Genomic DNA, 16,513 nt, shown 5'->3' on the forward strand with positions numbered 1-16,513 from the left:
CTGAGGTTGTCCAATGAAAACACAGGATGAAGAAGAAGCGACACTCCTGCTAGAAGCTTAGTTTGGACTTGGTTATCTTTCATGCAGTCACCTGTGTTTCACTGCCTTCATGTCTGTTAGCTCAGCACGAACTCGCGGTTGGCAAAGCAGGTTAAGTCCAAAATAAAACACGAACAGCGAAGCTGGTTTTGAAATATGCCGGTAGTGTGAGGTTGGCCAGTGTTAGCACGGAGCTAGCTGCTGTTAGTTTGTTTTGCTAACGCTGAGTTAACCCTGCAGGATGGCTGCTGAGCTCTATATCTACTAATGATGCTCAGCAACTAACCTCGGCGTCCGGATTTCGATTTGCAATATATAAATCAAAACATCCGAGTCAGTCCAGTTTCCAGCAGCAGACGCTTGTGCTGGGTTAAACGTTATCAGTGGATGTGAAACCTGAAGCTACCGGCATCCACGGCATGATTCATTCGGTTGTTTGATGGGGATTTTAAGGATCATGATGCTGCCAAAGATCCAGCTTTTGGCTGTTTTGGCATTCGGAGTGGCGATGCTGCTGATCGAGAATCAGATCCAGAAATTGGACGAGTCCAGAGCCAAACTAGGTAAGACCACAGCAAAGGTGGGTTCACCTAGTAACCCAGCTTATTGAGGCTTGAAAACTGCGGCAATGCAACATAGAATTTGTAATTTATAAAAAGTGAAAACATTCGGACAAGTTTTTACCAAAAATTACATTATAGGAAAAAAGTCAGGAGATTTTCAAAACTTAAAAATCATTTACATAACAATGCTGAAAGTCCTCAAACATCGACGTTATTGTGATCAATTTATTTTCATTTTTATTTTCAGTTCAGTTTGGTTTCAGCTAGTTTCCATAGTGGCTTTGCTTATTATTGAATTCAGTGTTTATTATACTCTTTGTTATTATCATCAGATTGTAAGACTGTAAGATAATTTAGAAGAGTAGTGTTTATCAACATAGACATGTGACACACATACATAGATATTCCAGTCTCAATAAGCTTATGCACCAAAGCCTCCCCAGGCTAATTGTGTACACGGATTTGACCTAATTGGAAAAGGATAAACCTGAAAACAACGCCAGTATGTTTTAATTTTGATTTTGATGGAAATCCATATTTTTCCACCCATCAGAAGTATATCCCTTCAAGCACAGGGTTTTCCCTGTTTATGTAAATAAATAAATAAAAACTTGGCACCCACCAAAGAATCTTTGGTCATCAACATAAGAATATAATATATAGACATTTTTTTCAAAAGTAATTTTAAACATTTATTGCAGAAAAGTACACACAAGTGATGACAATTTTTTGTAATCTAGCCATGTTGTTTCCTTACTGCACAATTACTTCTTTCACTTGTACCTTTCAAATGTGAAAACAGAGTGCAGCCAACACCTGCGCAGACTGCCAGACATTCCACATTAATATTCAGTAAAGATTCCTGGAAACACAGACAAGTTCCATGTTGGGTTACAAGCACAAAACGTCAAGCGTGGTTGAACACAGAAATGCTGCAATGAATCATTTTGTTTGGATCAGAGCTCTGTGAGGCCAAATCATCTACAGCAGGATCTGATCTTCATTTGGCTCTGTGTGTCTGCAAGTTTGAGCTCGTTTCCCAACTTTAGAAGAAATTTGGGACACTGAAAAACGCTGACACTGGAGGCTATATCCGTTTAGAAACCAGAAGATTAGTAGTAGTTTTGTGCAATGGACTTCTAAGATAAACACAAACAGTGTTTTTCATCACTTACTAATAAAGTTTGATTGAAGCGAGCTGTACACGTGTATATCGGGAATATGTGCTCACAGCAAAATGTGAAATAGTGACTTATAATAAATCTTATTAGTTTATATTCAAGGATAATAATTATCACATTTTTTTTGACTAAATTTATTCAGAGGGGATGTGTCGCCCTGGCAACCAAGAAAATTAACCCTGGTCATCCGCATTTTATAAGCCTAATCAAGCAGATGTTGTGGAAGTGATAATTAAGTATTTTAATGTTTAAAATAATACAAATGAATACAATAGAATAGAAGATGTTTCACCTCTCATTTGAGAAGCTTCTTCAGTTTTAAGTCCAAATGGCAGAGGGTCCCAGCTATTTAAGCTGTATTGGGAGTTGTCCCTTAAGAGGGTCGTAGACTCATCACATGAGCCAAGGTCTGAAAAAGGGTGTGGGTCATTATTAACAGAGGTATTGGGTGAAACCATTTTAAGACCTTGCCTCACCCTGTCCTGTGACCTATTGAGATCAAGTGACGTGAGTGGGTGTTAAGGTGCTTCGGAAGGGATCTCAACACTGGATTGCGGGTGGCAGACAGTTGGTGTTGGAAGCCACCCCCTCTGTGCACATACAGTGGCTTGCAAAATGAATCAATTTTATTGGAATTCCACGTGAAAGACCAACACAAAGTGGTGTACACGTGAGAAGTGGAACGAAAATCATACATGATTCCAAACATTTTTTACAAATAAATAACTGCAAAGTTCAAGGGGGCCGAATACTTTTGCAAGCCACTGTAGATGGCTCTTTCAGTCCATCTGTCTTCTTTGTCTTTTAGATGCAGATGTACAGCTGAGTCTTGTCCTGTTGAGGTGGCTCTTCCGTGTTGTGCCATGTGTTTATGGACTGGCTCTTTGTTTTCTCCACTGTAGAGGTCTGAGCGCTCCTCGATGCAGAAAACAGCATATATTACGTAGTTTAGTTTTTGTTTAGGAGTTTTGTCCTTGGGAAGAACCAGTGTTTGTCTGAGTGTATTGGTGGGTTTGAGGTATACTGGGATGTCATAGTTGGAGAAGATTCTCCCGAGTTTCTCTGATAAACTTGCTACATAAGAGATAACAATATTGTTCTGTTTGTCATTCATTTTCTCCTTAGTTGGTGTAATATTTTAAGAGCTTTCTTTACCTATGTGTGTTCCCTTTCTTTCCCTTCTGGCTTAGAGGGAATGTTTTTGGCTCAGTGTTGCAGGGTCCTGATTACTTCAAGTTTGTGTTCCAGAGGGTGGTGGGAGTCAAAGAATAGGTACTGATCTGGGTGTGTGGGCTTCCGGTAAACTTCAATGTTGAGGTTTCCTTTCTCTTCAAAGAGGAAGTCCAGTCGCTTTTCTTTCCAAGTGCCTTAAATTTCCATGACCTGGATGACTGAGAACCTACACAGACATTGTGTGCATTCCACAACATATCTGAAGTCATGATTCCACCCTTCTCTCAGTTAATGCCACATTGACGCCCTGCGAGATCAAGGCCAAAACTCATCAATCAAAGATGATTTAAAAGGCTAAAAACACACCCAAATCTGCAAACATAAAATTTCCAACTGAAAAAATCATGATCTTAAATATCAAAAGTTATACTGTATCAAAGTAAAGATGAAAGTAATTAATGCTTACAGGAAATTAACACAGAAAAAATAACTGTACATGTTTTTTTTAGTTTGAATAAACTGTTGAAGTTGTAGTTTCAGTATTTTTATTCCTCAGCCATCAAAGGTTCCCTGAAAATCTTCTGAATTCGATAACAAGAAGTCATATGTGTATCTACTAGGATGCTGAGTAGCACTGACGCCTGCCAGTGTACTTAGTTGAATCTTTTTTCTTGAGAAAGATTTTGTTCCAGATTCGGCTCCATAGCCATCTCAACAGCATTTTGACATTTTTACGTCATACAAAATATGCTTTCAAGCGGCTCTCATTAAATACAAATGCATTAGTTTAACCTCACCACTTACACTGTGCTCAATTTGGACTGCTTTCACTGTCGTTCTTGCTTAAAGACTGGTCTGACTATTTTTTCTTCCATTTAATCAACCCGTAAATAAGTTACCAGGAACACACGCCTAACAGAAAAATATGCACACATCCCATTTTCTTTAATCTTTAATATAAGTGACCATCCATCTGCCTTAAAATGGAGACAAAAGGAACTCAAACAGCCTCCACCCCCTGAGCTTCATCAGCCTTCATCATGTCAGACAGTAAAGGATTTGCTGGACTGCTGGATGTTGCAGCATACTGAGCGCCACACATCCGGTCTAAGAGACACAAGGCCATTCGCGTAATTGTCTTTAATTAACATTGCAGTGGAGAAAAGAAGAGGGAGAAAACACCTTTAATTATGCCTCCTGTCAATGTTATCATCAAAAGCCTAATTACTTGTTTTGATGTTATTGTGCTTTGAAGGACTTGTTGTTTTCTTTAATTAAGGCATGCTAACTAACAAGCTTCACTGGCCTTATGCCATGTTCCTGTGGGAGGGGAGAATCTCATCTCAGGGTTTATTTCATCTGGCAGCTGCCAGTCTGCTCCTGCTCCTCACTCATTCCAGCTGTTTAGCTAATCAGGAAATACAAAGAAGACGAATAGGAAGACATAAAGGTTAAATAAATCTCTTCGAACAACATCCAACTACCTGGCATGCAAATTGCTCCCTAAAACTACTGACTGACTATTTCATGGTGGTGTGATAAGCTGGAGTGACTGTCCTTTTTTAGTGCTAAATCGAATATTATAATATAGTGCTTATTCAGTTGTGCGCTGTTTAATTAAAATGTTAACAACAGACTGTGTTTACTTGCTTGTTCAGAACGCACCATAGCCAGACACGAGGTGGCTGAAGTAGAGCAGCGTCACAGCGAATACGGGGGTGGGCGGGAAGTTTCGCCGATAGTAGAAAACGACGACACGGTCATCATCTACAACAGAGTGCCCAAAACAGCCAGCACGTCCTTCACTAACATCGCCTACGACCTGTGTGGGAAGAATCGCTTCCACGTTCTGCACATCAACACAACCAAGAACAACCCTGTCATGTCTCTACAAGACCAAGTAAGACTTCACACACTCAGCCAAAATGACAGAGTAACGTTTATTATATTTTGCGCAGGAATACATTTTTAAAGGCTCTGTTTATGCTTCTATACCTAGACAGATCGCAGTGGAGTATTTTCCACTAATGTTTCTTCTGTATCTTAGAAATATTCATTATTGTCCCTCATCTCACTAGGTTGAGCTAACTTTGTTTTTGACATATTTCTGCAACTCTTACATGCTGAAGTCCTAGAGAGAATATTTAAGAATGTGCAATCTTCAGGTCAGAGAAAATGTGTTTTTAAAGTTTTAACATTTAGTATCCTGTTTGCTTCCTTGTTTACTTGCAAGCGATCCCCTTTCCTGCTTTTGTGCCAGTGTTGGCACATTGCTGCATCTCTTATTCTCATTAATAACACTTGTAATAAACAGAGTTGCCAATTTCACGCTATTCTGATGATCCACATCACTCATGAAAAAGGTACTCTGTGGTGGTGGAAGGGAAAATCATCTGCGGCTGTTGTCTGTTAATGAATCCCTCTCTCCGGTGTGTTTGTTTGCACGTTGAAAATAATGAAACCTGATGATATTTTGGTTTGAGAATTGTCTGTGTCTTTCTCCGCATCCTGTTACTCTTAGTGAATGTTTACTGCTGAGAGCAGCTCAGTTCACACAGTGTAAATGCCCTGAAGCTATAGTGGTGTTATTTGTAGTTGCCAAAGTAATATCCTGTCTGCCGTCTCACAACAGGCTCGCACCTACTCACCACCCCCACCTCACACACACACGCACGCGCGCACACACACACACACACACACACACACACACACACACACACACACACACACACACGTATGAGGGTAAACAACAGTCTGCAGTCCCGTCACGGCCAAGATTCATTTTTATATATGAACACTTTTGTATCAAGTTAAAACATCCAGTCCAGCCAAGGTATGTTTGACTTTGCGATATTTATTAATAGTGTAGGGTGATATTAATCTGTGTATGTTTCAAATGTCATAATTAATTGTCCATAATATTGTCCATGTGTGTAATGTGTTGTGTTTTTATGCTGTTGATCAGTGGCATAATTTACACTAGAAGCTAAAGTTTATAACGTCTAAGGCGTTTAGTTATTTAATAGTGTAGATCAGTGGTCCCCAATCTTTTTTGCGCCAACAAAATAAAATGATACGACCAAGACAAAAACGGTGGTATTTGTAAATATAATAATAAACGCAAATTCACAGTGTAATTGTGTAACTTTATTAGCAGCATCCTCCTGAAATGCGACTAACATCCTCCTCTCTGCCCCTTAATGCTCTCTGGTCGCTATGGTAACACGTAAATACTTCTTTCAAAATAAGACAGAAGTACAACAACGGGAAAAGACCCAGGGAAACAGAGTTAACGATAAAAACCCTGAAAACCATAGATTTCACACCCGAGCCTCAACTCTCGCGGCCCGGTACTGGTCCGTGGCCCGGGGGTTGGGGACCGCTGGTTTAGACTGGTGGTTCTCAAAGGGTGTACCCTAAAGCAAGTCCAAGGGGCCTCATTAATCAAAGAGTGGATGGGCTCCATATTAAGCGTGACAAAAATAGTTTGAGCAAATAAAAGGCAGATTTTAAAAAGGTACATATTCCACTTTGTAAATAATAATAATAATAATAGTCCATCTGGGAATGTATCTACACCAGCCTCATATCTAAACCTCTTTATGTTTACCACCCTCATTCCACAAATGGTCAAAGCACCCCATGAATATCTATGGATCATATTTAGGTTGGTGTTCATTGGTTCTTCTTACTGCAGTGATGTGTGTCACCGTAATTTGGTGAGTGTATTTTATTTGAGTTGGTGCATTATAATAAAAACATCTATTACCAGGCAGTGGATATGTGCAGGTGGTGATGATATGCAGGTGAGAGCTGCCACTGCGCATCCAGTGTATTCGTGGAGAGGCCATGTTTGCAGAATCTGAAAGAAAACTTAACATCATCCTGGTCATTTATACAGTTAAATACTGATGGAACCAACTGACCCTAACATTCTTCAGTGCTCTCAAATTTTCTGAAATTCATTACGGTAATTTGTCTTTCAAGGTAATAAGCATCATATATAAGGCAAACCAGACTTTCCTGAACCCTGCCACCAGCTTGATATCAACCCGCAGTCCAGTTGCCTTCTCTCTGCTCTGAAGGTGGTGGATGTGATAGGGAGATGGTGTAATACATATTAGACTGTTTTTATTAGGTTAGATTTGGTTTATATTTATCAACACTGCTGGTTTTGGTGTCTGTGATGAAATACATTTATAAGCGATGCGTTATATGCTAAGAGTGTTTACATATTGTGATTCAGCACGTCACCGTCTGCGTCGCCAGTATGTTTGCAGTCTTTCTGTCATGCTTGGTTTTATAACTCCAACTGTGGGCTGTTGTATACTGAATACTGTTCATACAAGCAGATATGATTGCAAATGTAAATGAGGTCTTGTGTTGTGCCTTGGGCACAAAAAGTCCCTGAACTTCAGATTAGCTTAGTGTTTGTTTGCTTCTGTTTTGTTTTCCTGACTGCAGCATTCAAGAACCAGTTTTATTCCAGAAGATTTCAATATTCCCATCACCCTGTTTCCCTGTGGGCTTGATATGCTGTGGTATAATTCTGTATGTGTCCTTACATTTCACTTTTCTGTAATAAAGTTTTGTTCACATCTAAATCTGTCTTTCTTAACCCTCTCAAAGTTTTTGGCCTTGTTTGCTCTCCTCAGCATTTGGTCACAGATGCTGCTCGTCCTCTCAGCATGTAAACGGCCTTTCTTTGACAGTATTCTTTCTATTTAGAGGCTTTTGTTCTCTATTTAGAAAATTCTATGAATCTATGAAGTAATTTTCAGTGATTTGTGCTTTGGTTCCACCTGATCCACTTTCCAGTGTTTTAGTGCTCCATGTGCAGTTTCCTTAGAAACCTTTTAGTAGACACACAATTTAATCATCTTCATTTCATCCGAACACTGTTTGAACACAATGTTACAGCTTAAGGAACCTTTTATACAGACGTCGGTGCCAGAATTTGATTGAAATAATTTTTTTAATGTTACCAGATTATGTGCCTTATTTAAGTAAGAACTTCTTTTCAAGCTTACATAAACACATTTTAAGTAATCTCAGAGTTTTAGATCATTACGTTATCATCATGTAATGTGTACACCATTAATACTCATGTTTCATTTCTGTAGTATCTTTATGATAAAGAATTTCTGTACTCCAGTTTCCTCCCACAAGCTGAAGACACGCATGTTAGATCAGAGTGCGATTGTGTCTCTCTATGTTAGCCGTTCAGTGGACTGACAGACGACCTGTTCGGTATGTATCCTGCCTCTGTGACAGCTGGGTTAGGCTCAAGCCCTCTAAATTGGATAAGTGGTTTAGAAAATGGATGGACATTAGCTACTTAACGCTTGTTTTTACTTTGACATTCTACTTTGAACTTCTTCTCCTTAAACGGCAGCTTTTGTGACTCATCCAGACCAAAAACATGCATGGATAAATATTCTGTCCATTCAGTGGCGCAGTGTAAGAGGAAAGACTCTGTCAAGGATGTTTTAGTGACTGGAGCTGTATGTGAAATTCAAGTGCTCAAAATCTGCAGCTTGTTCAGAGCTTGTGCTTGAAAACAGACGAAGAAGTGACAGGCATGTACTTCTTTGGGATTCACCTGCATGTTATAACAGCGTTTTGACCTACAGGGCTCCACCCTGTCACATGACCAAAAATTATTAGTATTTATTATTCATTATCAAAATGTGTTCCAGTTATAAATATGAATGCAAATGCTCATTTGTTCATTGGGAAGGGTTGACACTTTTGCTGTATTTGAACTCTGCGCTGTAACTGAGTAAAGTTTGTAGCAACATGTAGCACAAACATTTCTGTTGTGGCTCCGTTTCCCCGCGGCTCCATAATTAGTTTCCATTATCTTTGTCTCCAGGTGCGCTTTGTCAGGAACGTCACCTCATGGAGAGAGATGAAGCCCGGCTTCTACCACGGCCATGTAGCTTATCTGGACTTCTCAAAGTAAGGCCCTTCATTTCCTGTAATACCATTAATATCCAGATTAGTTACAAACAGCCAGCAGAGCAGATAAAGGGAGGTCACGTATTGATCGCTAACATGTGCTTTAGTGTTGATTAATGGCATTGTTGTCCTTATCTCCCCTGACACTATCATCTCTGTGATCACAGGTAATTATTCTAATGGTCTAAGTGTTTCTCAGTGAGAGAGATTCGGTTAACTTGCACTCTCACTCCCTGATGCTGCTCCATGCTTTCACTAGGGAGAATATGCTTTTTGAATGCAATAAAATTCAGCAGCACAGCTTCATGTGCTGCTGCAGTGAAGTATAAATTAAGTCTCGAAAGATTTTAAAGAATGTGCCCTCCCTTTTCTTTTTGTTCAGACATGGCATGAAAGGTAAACCACTGTACATCAATGTGGTGCGTGATCCCATAGAGCGCCTTGTATCGTACTACTATTTTTTACGTTTTGGAGATGACTACAGACCAGGCCTTCGACGAAGGAAACAAGGAGACAAGAAGGTGCTTCTTTTACAGCTTGCATCCTTTTCGAATGACCTGTTTTTTGTCTGGATAATACAATGACAAGCGTTTCGCATTGTGTTTCAGACCTTTGATGAGTGTGTGTCATCAGGTGGGTCTGACTGTGCTCCGGAGAAACTGTGGTTGCAGATCCCTTTCTTCTGTGGTCACTATTCAGAGTGCTGGTGAGTGGGCTGCACCTGACAGCCCGATCATTCTCTTTCTCTGAACTGCTACAACTCCTGTTTAGGCTGCTAGCTTAGCATCAACGGGATGCAGCAGTGGCACAGGGCAGAAGTCGTTTCGAAGGGACAAAATGGGAAATACAAATAAATGTAGAGAGGGTGCATGTCCAGCATGTCCCGGGTCATGCCACAGGGCGTCCTCCCGATGGGACATCCCCAGAACACGTCAGCCAGGAGCCATCCTTGTCAGATGCCCAAACCACTTCAAATGACTCCTTTCAAAGTGAGGAATAGTGGCTCTACTCTGAGGGCCTACCAGATGGCTGAACTCATCACCCTGTCTCTAAGGGAGACGCCAGCCACCCTTTGAGGAAAGCAAATTTCTGCCACTTGTATATATGATCTCATTCTTTCAGCCACTACCCAAAGCTCGTGACCGTAGATGAGGGTAGGAATGTAGATCGGCCGGTAAATACAGAGCTTTGCCTTTACACTCAGCTCTCTCTTCACCACGACGGACCCAATCCGTCTGTCGATCGCCCGCTCCCATCAATTGTGAGCTTCAGAGGACCATGGCTTCAGACTTGGAGTTGCTCATTCCCACTGCTTCACACTCAGCTGCGAACTGCTTCAGTGCGAGCTGGAGGCCACCACCTGACGAAGCCATCAGAACCAAGGTTCAAGGTTCTTTATTTGTCACATGCATAGTTATACAAGTATAACACACAGTGAAATGTAGCCTGACACGCTCCCCGACATGTGCAAAAATTGGGGGGGGGGGGGGGGGTGTAGAGGAAGAACATTTTTTATATATGTATATATATATATATATATATATATATATATATATATATATATATATATATATATATTAGGGGTGCAACGATACACAAAATTCACGGTTCGGTTCGGTTGGTGTCACGGTTCGATATTTTTTCGATACAAAAAAAATGTTCATGCATTTTTAATTTGTCATTTATTAAAATTATAAATATATATTTTAACTCAAAAGTACAGTTTTTAAATTTAACCCTAACCCTTGTGCGTGTTTTTTATTTTGACAGCGAATGCGCACCTGCGGACCACTTATGTGCAGCCCTGGTTATTTAGTTCATCATATTGCAGCCACAGAAATTCTTTTGTCCATGAAACCATAAAGCTGTACTTTCTTTTTGCCTTATAGTCTGATTTGTCATAACTTCTCCGTTTTGTGGTAAGCTTTTCTTTGGCTGTCACTTCTTCACCCTGACCTGTCTTATTTGGCTCAGCAGAACTGAAATGCTTTTACACATGCACTCACATAAGCTCAGCTGCAGGAGATTTCACTTGTCATGTTTGCATAGTAAGCTAACGATTAATAAGACGATGTCAGAGGAATTGGTGCACAAATTATCATCACTCACAGATCAGTGCTGTCGCTCTCTATACACAGTTCGCAGGATTGCAAAGTGAAAGCAAAAAAACAAGCGCAAATTCAAACGCGATTTCAATATGTCACATATTGACAGTGGCTCACCGATGCCAATGACATAATTACCCAGCTACATTTCTGAAAGAATGCAAAAGCATTGACCTTTATTTTTCCTACAATAGCCCGACGGGCAGGGAAGAGATAGATTTTGGTAGCCCGACTGAAAAAATCGCTAGCCCCAGGACGTCGGGCTAGCGATTTTGCGAGCCCTGTATCTGATTGAGGAATCACTCATCTTTGGAAAAGAGAGTTTATTACAGAGAAATGGCTCTTTCCAAAATAAAAGCTATACTATCCGCTTCTTCTGGGCTATATTCTCAGCAGCATAAGGAGAATCATGTGCTAACAGCTGTCTAAATGACTCGGCTAAAGTTAGTAGCATGCTTGTTGTTTTTGTTTTTGCACTAGGATGATGTCGGCGTAAATGTGCAGTCATATTCGTTGTGTTCCCACTAGTGCTTTCAGGTTAATCTCGTTGAAATGACCTTAACGCCACAACACGGCAAATCTCCGTTAACGAGCTACCGCCGATCGCTCCGTGCATGGGGCTAGACGGCCAACACTTAACGAGCTAACTGCGCTAACACACTAGTTCACACCAATGTAATTGAGCATTGCATGGCACATCCAACATACTGTTTTACTTTAGTCCATGACTCGCTTACCTTCAGGGTCATACGTCACATGAAAACCAAAATAATTCCAAACGCCAGATCTGAATGAGGTTCAATTTGCCTGTTACAAGGAGAGCTTAACTTCTGTCTCGCTAGCTTGCCCTGCGCTCTTCCTTCTGACTATGCTGTCTGTGTGGAGCGCTCAGTGAATCTGCGTTCGACTACTCCGCCTAGGCTGCACTGTCGAGCCTAGGCGGAGTAGTCGAATGCAGATTCACTGAGCGCTCAACACAGACAGCATCGCCAGAAGGAAAATTGATAAAATAAATTACAAATGTTGTATTGCTCGATACATATGCGTACCGAACCGAAAGCACTGTATCGAACGGTTCAATATCGATACGAATATCGTTGAACCCCTAATATATATATATATATATATATATATATATATATATATATATATATATATATACATACATACATACATACATACATACATACATACATATAGTATATACACTGGGTGAATGTGCAGTAGTAGCAGCAAGCAGGTGAATTCTGTACATTAATATGAATAGACATCTGACTATTTTACAGGAAACATCATCTGCGAAAAGCAGAGATGAGATTCTGAGATCGCCCAAGTGAAAGCCTTCCACCACTTGGCTACGCCTAGAAATTCTGTCCCCTAAAAATTATGAAAAGCATCAGTGACAAAGGCGGAGTCCAACACCCACCTGGAAACGAGTCCAACTTATTGCCGGCTATACGGACCAAGCTCTTGCAAGGATCAAATGGCTCGTGGCAATGGGCCAGAAGCCCTATACTTCCGAGGCACTTTCCACAGAAGACTCAGAGGGACACGGTAAAACGCCTTCTTCAGAGTCCACAAAACACATGTAGACTGGTTGTGCAAACTCCTGTGTACCCTCAAGTAATCTCGAGAGGGTAAAGAGCTGGTCCAGTGTTCCGTGAAAAGGACGCAAACCACATATTTCCTCCTGTATCCGAGGTTCAGCTAACGGACAGACTCTCCTTTCCAGCACCCTGGCATAGATTTCCCTGGGGAGGCTGAGGACTGTGATCCCTCTATAGTTGGAGCACACTGTCCAGTTTCCTCTTCTTAAAGATCCATTCCAGAGGTATGGCCTCTAACCTCCAACAACATTGTAGAGGCATTGATAACCAAGACAGCCTTGCAGCATTGCCTCTACCAGGCATTCTTAGCGCACCTTCACTATACCTTTAGGGGCCCGCAGGTCTCTCCAGTATCATCCCCTGCCACAGGGTCCAACACACCACCAGGTGGTGATCAGTTGACAGTTCAGCACCTCTCTTCACCCAAGTGTCCAGAACATACTGCTGCAGATCTGATGATACATTTACAAAATTGATGATCAACCTGTGGCCTAGGGTGTCGTGATGCCACGTGCACTTATGGATACGCTAGGGTTCAGATCTGGGAGGCCGTTCCTCCCTTCACGCCCCTTCAGGTCTCACTGTCGTTGTTGACATGAGCGTTCAAGTCTCCAAGTGAGACGACGGAGCCCCCAGGTGGAACACCCTCAAGCACTCCACCCACGGATACCAAGAAGGTCTGGTACTCTAAACTGTCGTTCGGGGCATAAGGGCAAACGAAAGGGAAACAGGCTCAGGGAACCAAACCCTCCTGTTCACTGGGAAAAACTCCAACATAGTGGCAGCAAGCTGAAGGGGTACTGAAATACTCGTCCCTGGTAACCCTATCCCGGGCAGCGTGAGCTGTTTCCTAGATCTTTCACTCATAGGGGTTCTTGAATCGCTATTTGTCTGCTCCCTCACCCAGAGATAGCCCCTGGGACACACAAACCCCTCCAACACGAATAAGGTAGTGAGTCATGGAGGAGTGTCATTACATCTTAATAGAATCTTAATGTAAGGATTAATTGAATGTAATGTAATTAACTATCTACTAAAGTGTAATTCACTGTCAGTGTCTGTTATAAAATGTTAGATGACTGTTTTGAATTAGTCGCAGTGTGACAATTTATTCTTTCTCCAAGCTGAGTGAAAGAAAAGGCTCCATCTGTTGTTTGTAAACAGTGATGAGGATATGGTATAGTTCTGTTTGGGGTTTTTTTTCTCCTCACTAATCACATATTACACAGACGATGTAAACAGCACATATATAGATATATAGTCCACAATCTGTGTACTCAGACTCATTAGTGACTGAACAGCCTGTGGCAGAAGCAGTATTTATATATGTCCAACCTAGGATCTTCTCATTAAAGCCTCCCTATCCTCCAAAAGAAGAAAAACATTCATCATTCATCCTCATAACCCTCAAATGTCTTTTGAAAGCCAAAGACAGATTTTTTTTTTTTGTCAGCATTATTCTAAAATTTCACCTCAACAATAGGAATATGTATATTTTTAGCTTTTTGTACAGTGAAATTAGAAATGTGACTAAAATCATAATTACTCATCTGTTATAAAAAGAAGGAAAAAAACTTGTGTACAGTTTGGAAATGACTTTGAATTCCCTTTGGAGATTATTTTGATTATTTTCAAATAAATAATAAATAAACTGAGTCATTCATTTTCATTATTAGGAATTAAACAGTAAATGAGTGTGATCACAGTAACCTTGTTACTAATGCATGCAGTTTGACATTTTTCCTTTCATGTAGTCATTTTCTTTTAATGATCAGCATTCCTGGACATTGTGCTCCTTAAATGCAACAACGGCTTTGCTCATCACTGAGAAAATTTAGAGTTTGCTGGAAGAGAGCTAGCATGAAAATAAGAACGGCAGAATTCAAGAAAGCTGCTCAGTCTTTGCATAATACCCACCTATCGCTAGGGAGTATTGTGCAGTGATGTCAAAGACGTAGATAAGTAACAGAAGAAAAGCCTGGCCTTCAGATGAGGCGATCCAAATTAAACTCACTCACACTGTGATCTCCGTTTCTTGTGCAGGAACGCGGGCAGTAGATGGGCTCTGGAACAGGCCAAATACAACCTGGTAAACGAGTACCTGTTAGTGGGAGTAACGGAGGAACTCGAGGACTTCATCATGATCCTGGAGGCAGCACTCCCACGCTTCTTTAAGGGAGCCACAGATCTCTACAGAACAGGTAGCAACAAAACACAATTTCATACTGTTACTTCTTATTTGTGGCTGTGATGCCCTTAAAACGAGCCCTGTCAGTACTGGAGTTACTTTTATATGACGAATCCTTTTCCTGGTCTCAATTTACACTTAACTGACTGAATGCTTTTTTAGTAGAGCAGTAACAACATGCTACCTGGAATCATTAAACCTTCTTGTGTTCCTCCAGGAAAGAAATCCCACCTTAGGAAGACCACAGAGAAGAAGCCCCCCACCAAAGAGACAATAGCCAAGTTGCAGCAGTCAAACATCTGGAAAATCGAAAATGAATTTTACGAGTTTGCACTTGAACAGTTTCAGTTTGTGCGTGCCCACGCCGTCAGGGAAAAAGACGGAGAACTCTTTGTCCTTGCACAGAGCTTCTTCTATGAAAAGATCTACCCCAAAGTGAACTAAAAGTGTCAACAGAAAAGCAGTCGTGTACACTGGGAAAGTACGAGACATTAAGCAGTGCTGGTTTCACTGGGGTCTAGTTGGGAAATCCTTTCAGACACTGTGGTGAAATTTCTACTTTTTTTATTGCTAGAGCAGCTGTTGAGAAAACGAAGGTGTCAGTCTATACTGTGAGAAAGAATTTCCCAAACCTTAAGACAAGAAGAGTTTTTTACCATGTTTGATGTTTGGGTGGACTTTCAAAATAAAAGCAGGAAACCTCAACTACTTCAGCAGCTTCAAAACAGTGTTTAGTGCAGATGGTCACGGCTACATTCCTACATGCTGTGTTAACATGTTTTTGGACCAAATTGTAGCAAAAGAAAACAGATTGGATCATTGCATCCTTTGATGCGTGACTGGTAATTTTTTATTCCACTGAGATCTTCTCAATTTTTACATGTTTCACACATTATTTCAGTGATTTATCACAGATATTAATGTGCATGTTTTTTCTTAAAAGACAGCTGCTGTTCTTTTGGGTTTTTTTAGTCTGAAAGGACAACCTGGAGTAGGAGAAAGGTACTAATGACTAACAGCTGGAATGTTTGAGTACAGTACTACTGCAAGCAAGAAGAAACTGATAGTGCCTTTATATTAATGTATAGAACATTTCTTTAATATTATTTTTCCTCTGATCCCACATTCACTTTCCTTTTATTTTGGCGCATTGCTTCTATGATTACTGTTGTTTTCCACTCTCCACAGTAACACTCTGAATATAAACAAATAACTGCAAGTTTGTGTGATGAATTTTGTGAATAAGTTTGGTTGGCTTTTAAAAGGTGATTTACTTGTTTTATGCAACTTTCACCAAATGATACAGTATGAAATGACTTCGACATACCCAGGATATATTTCACACACTGTAACAGTGGCAATCGAGCTATAAGCAGTAACACAAAAGTGTTGATAAACTCCATCCAAGCTATGAGCACGTTCATATGAAAGGGGTGTTGGCTGTGTGCCTGAGATGTAGACAAGTCCACTGACAGCAGAGCGAGGGATTTTTACAAAGGAAGATAAAACTATAACATTACAGTAGCATGAAGAAATTACACAAATAACACACGTTGAAAGTGGCACAGCTGCTGCAGACACATCAGCAGTATGAGTGTCTTGAACAGCAAAAGCTCTGTGTAAATGTTTATGGACTTTGGATGGTAAAGCTAGAAAGGAGAAAGGAGCTGCTGTATTAATGAAATGCCAGGAAAGA

At 40.7% G+C, this 16,513-nt stretch overlaps 1 protein-coding gene across 1 annotated transcript; it reads left to right on the top strand.

Moving 5' to 3' along the window:
* On the top strand, positions 1-16,036 carry hs2st1b (heparan sulfate 2-O-sulfotransferase 1b). Its single transcript, XM_085265241.1, has 7 exons — positions 1-602; positions 4,615-4,856; positions 8,832-8,917; positions 9,300-9,438; positions 9,526-9,623; positions 14,673-14,830; positions 15,035-16,036. Exons 1-7 carry the CDS (start codon positions 479-481, stop codon positions 15,259-15,261), a joined length of 1,074 nt encoding a protein of 357 aa, XP_085121367.1. The 5' UTR covers positions 1-478; the 3' UTR covers positions 15,262-16,036.
* The last annotated feature ends 477 nt before the right edge of the window (positions 16,037-16,513 follow it).

The sequence above is a fragment of the Mchenga conophoros genome, linkage group LG23 (genome assembly GCF_057382185.1).
Source record: "Mchenga conophoros isolate Kocher_MC1m ecotype Shallow Benthic linkage group LG23, M_conophoros_male_GT1.1, whole genome shotgun sequence".
NCBI lineage: Eukaryota > Metazoa > Chordata > Actinopteri > Cichliformes > Cichlidae > Mchenga > Mchenga conophoros.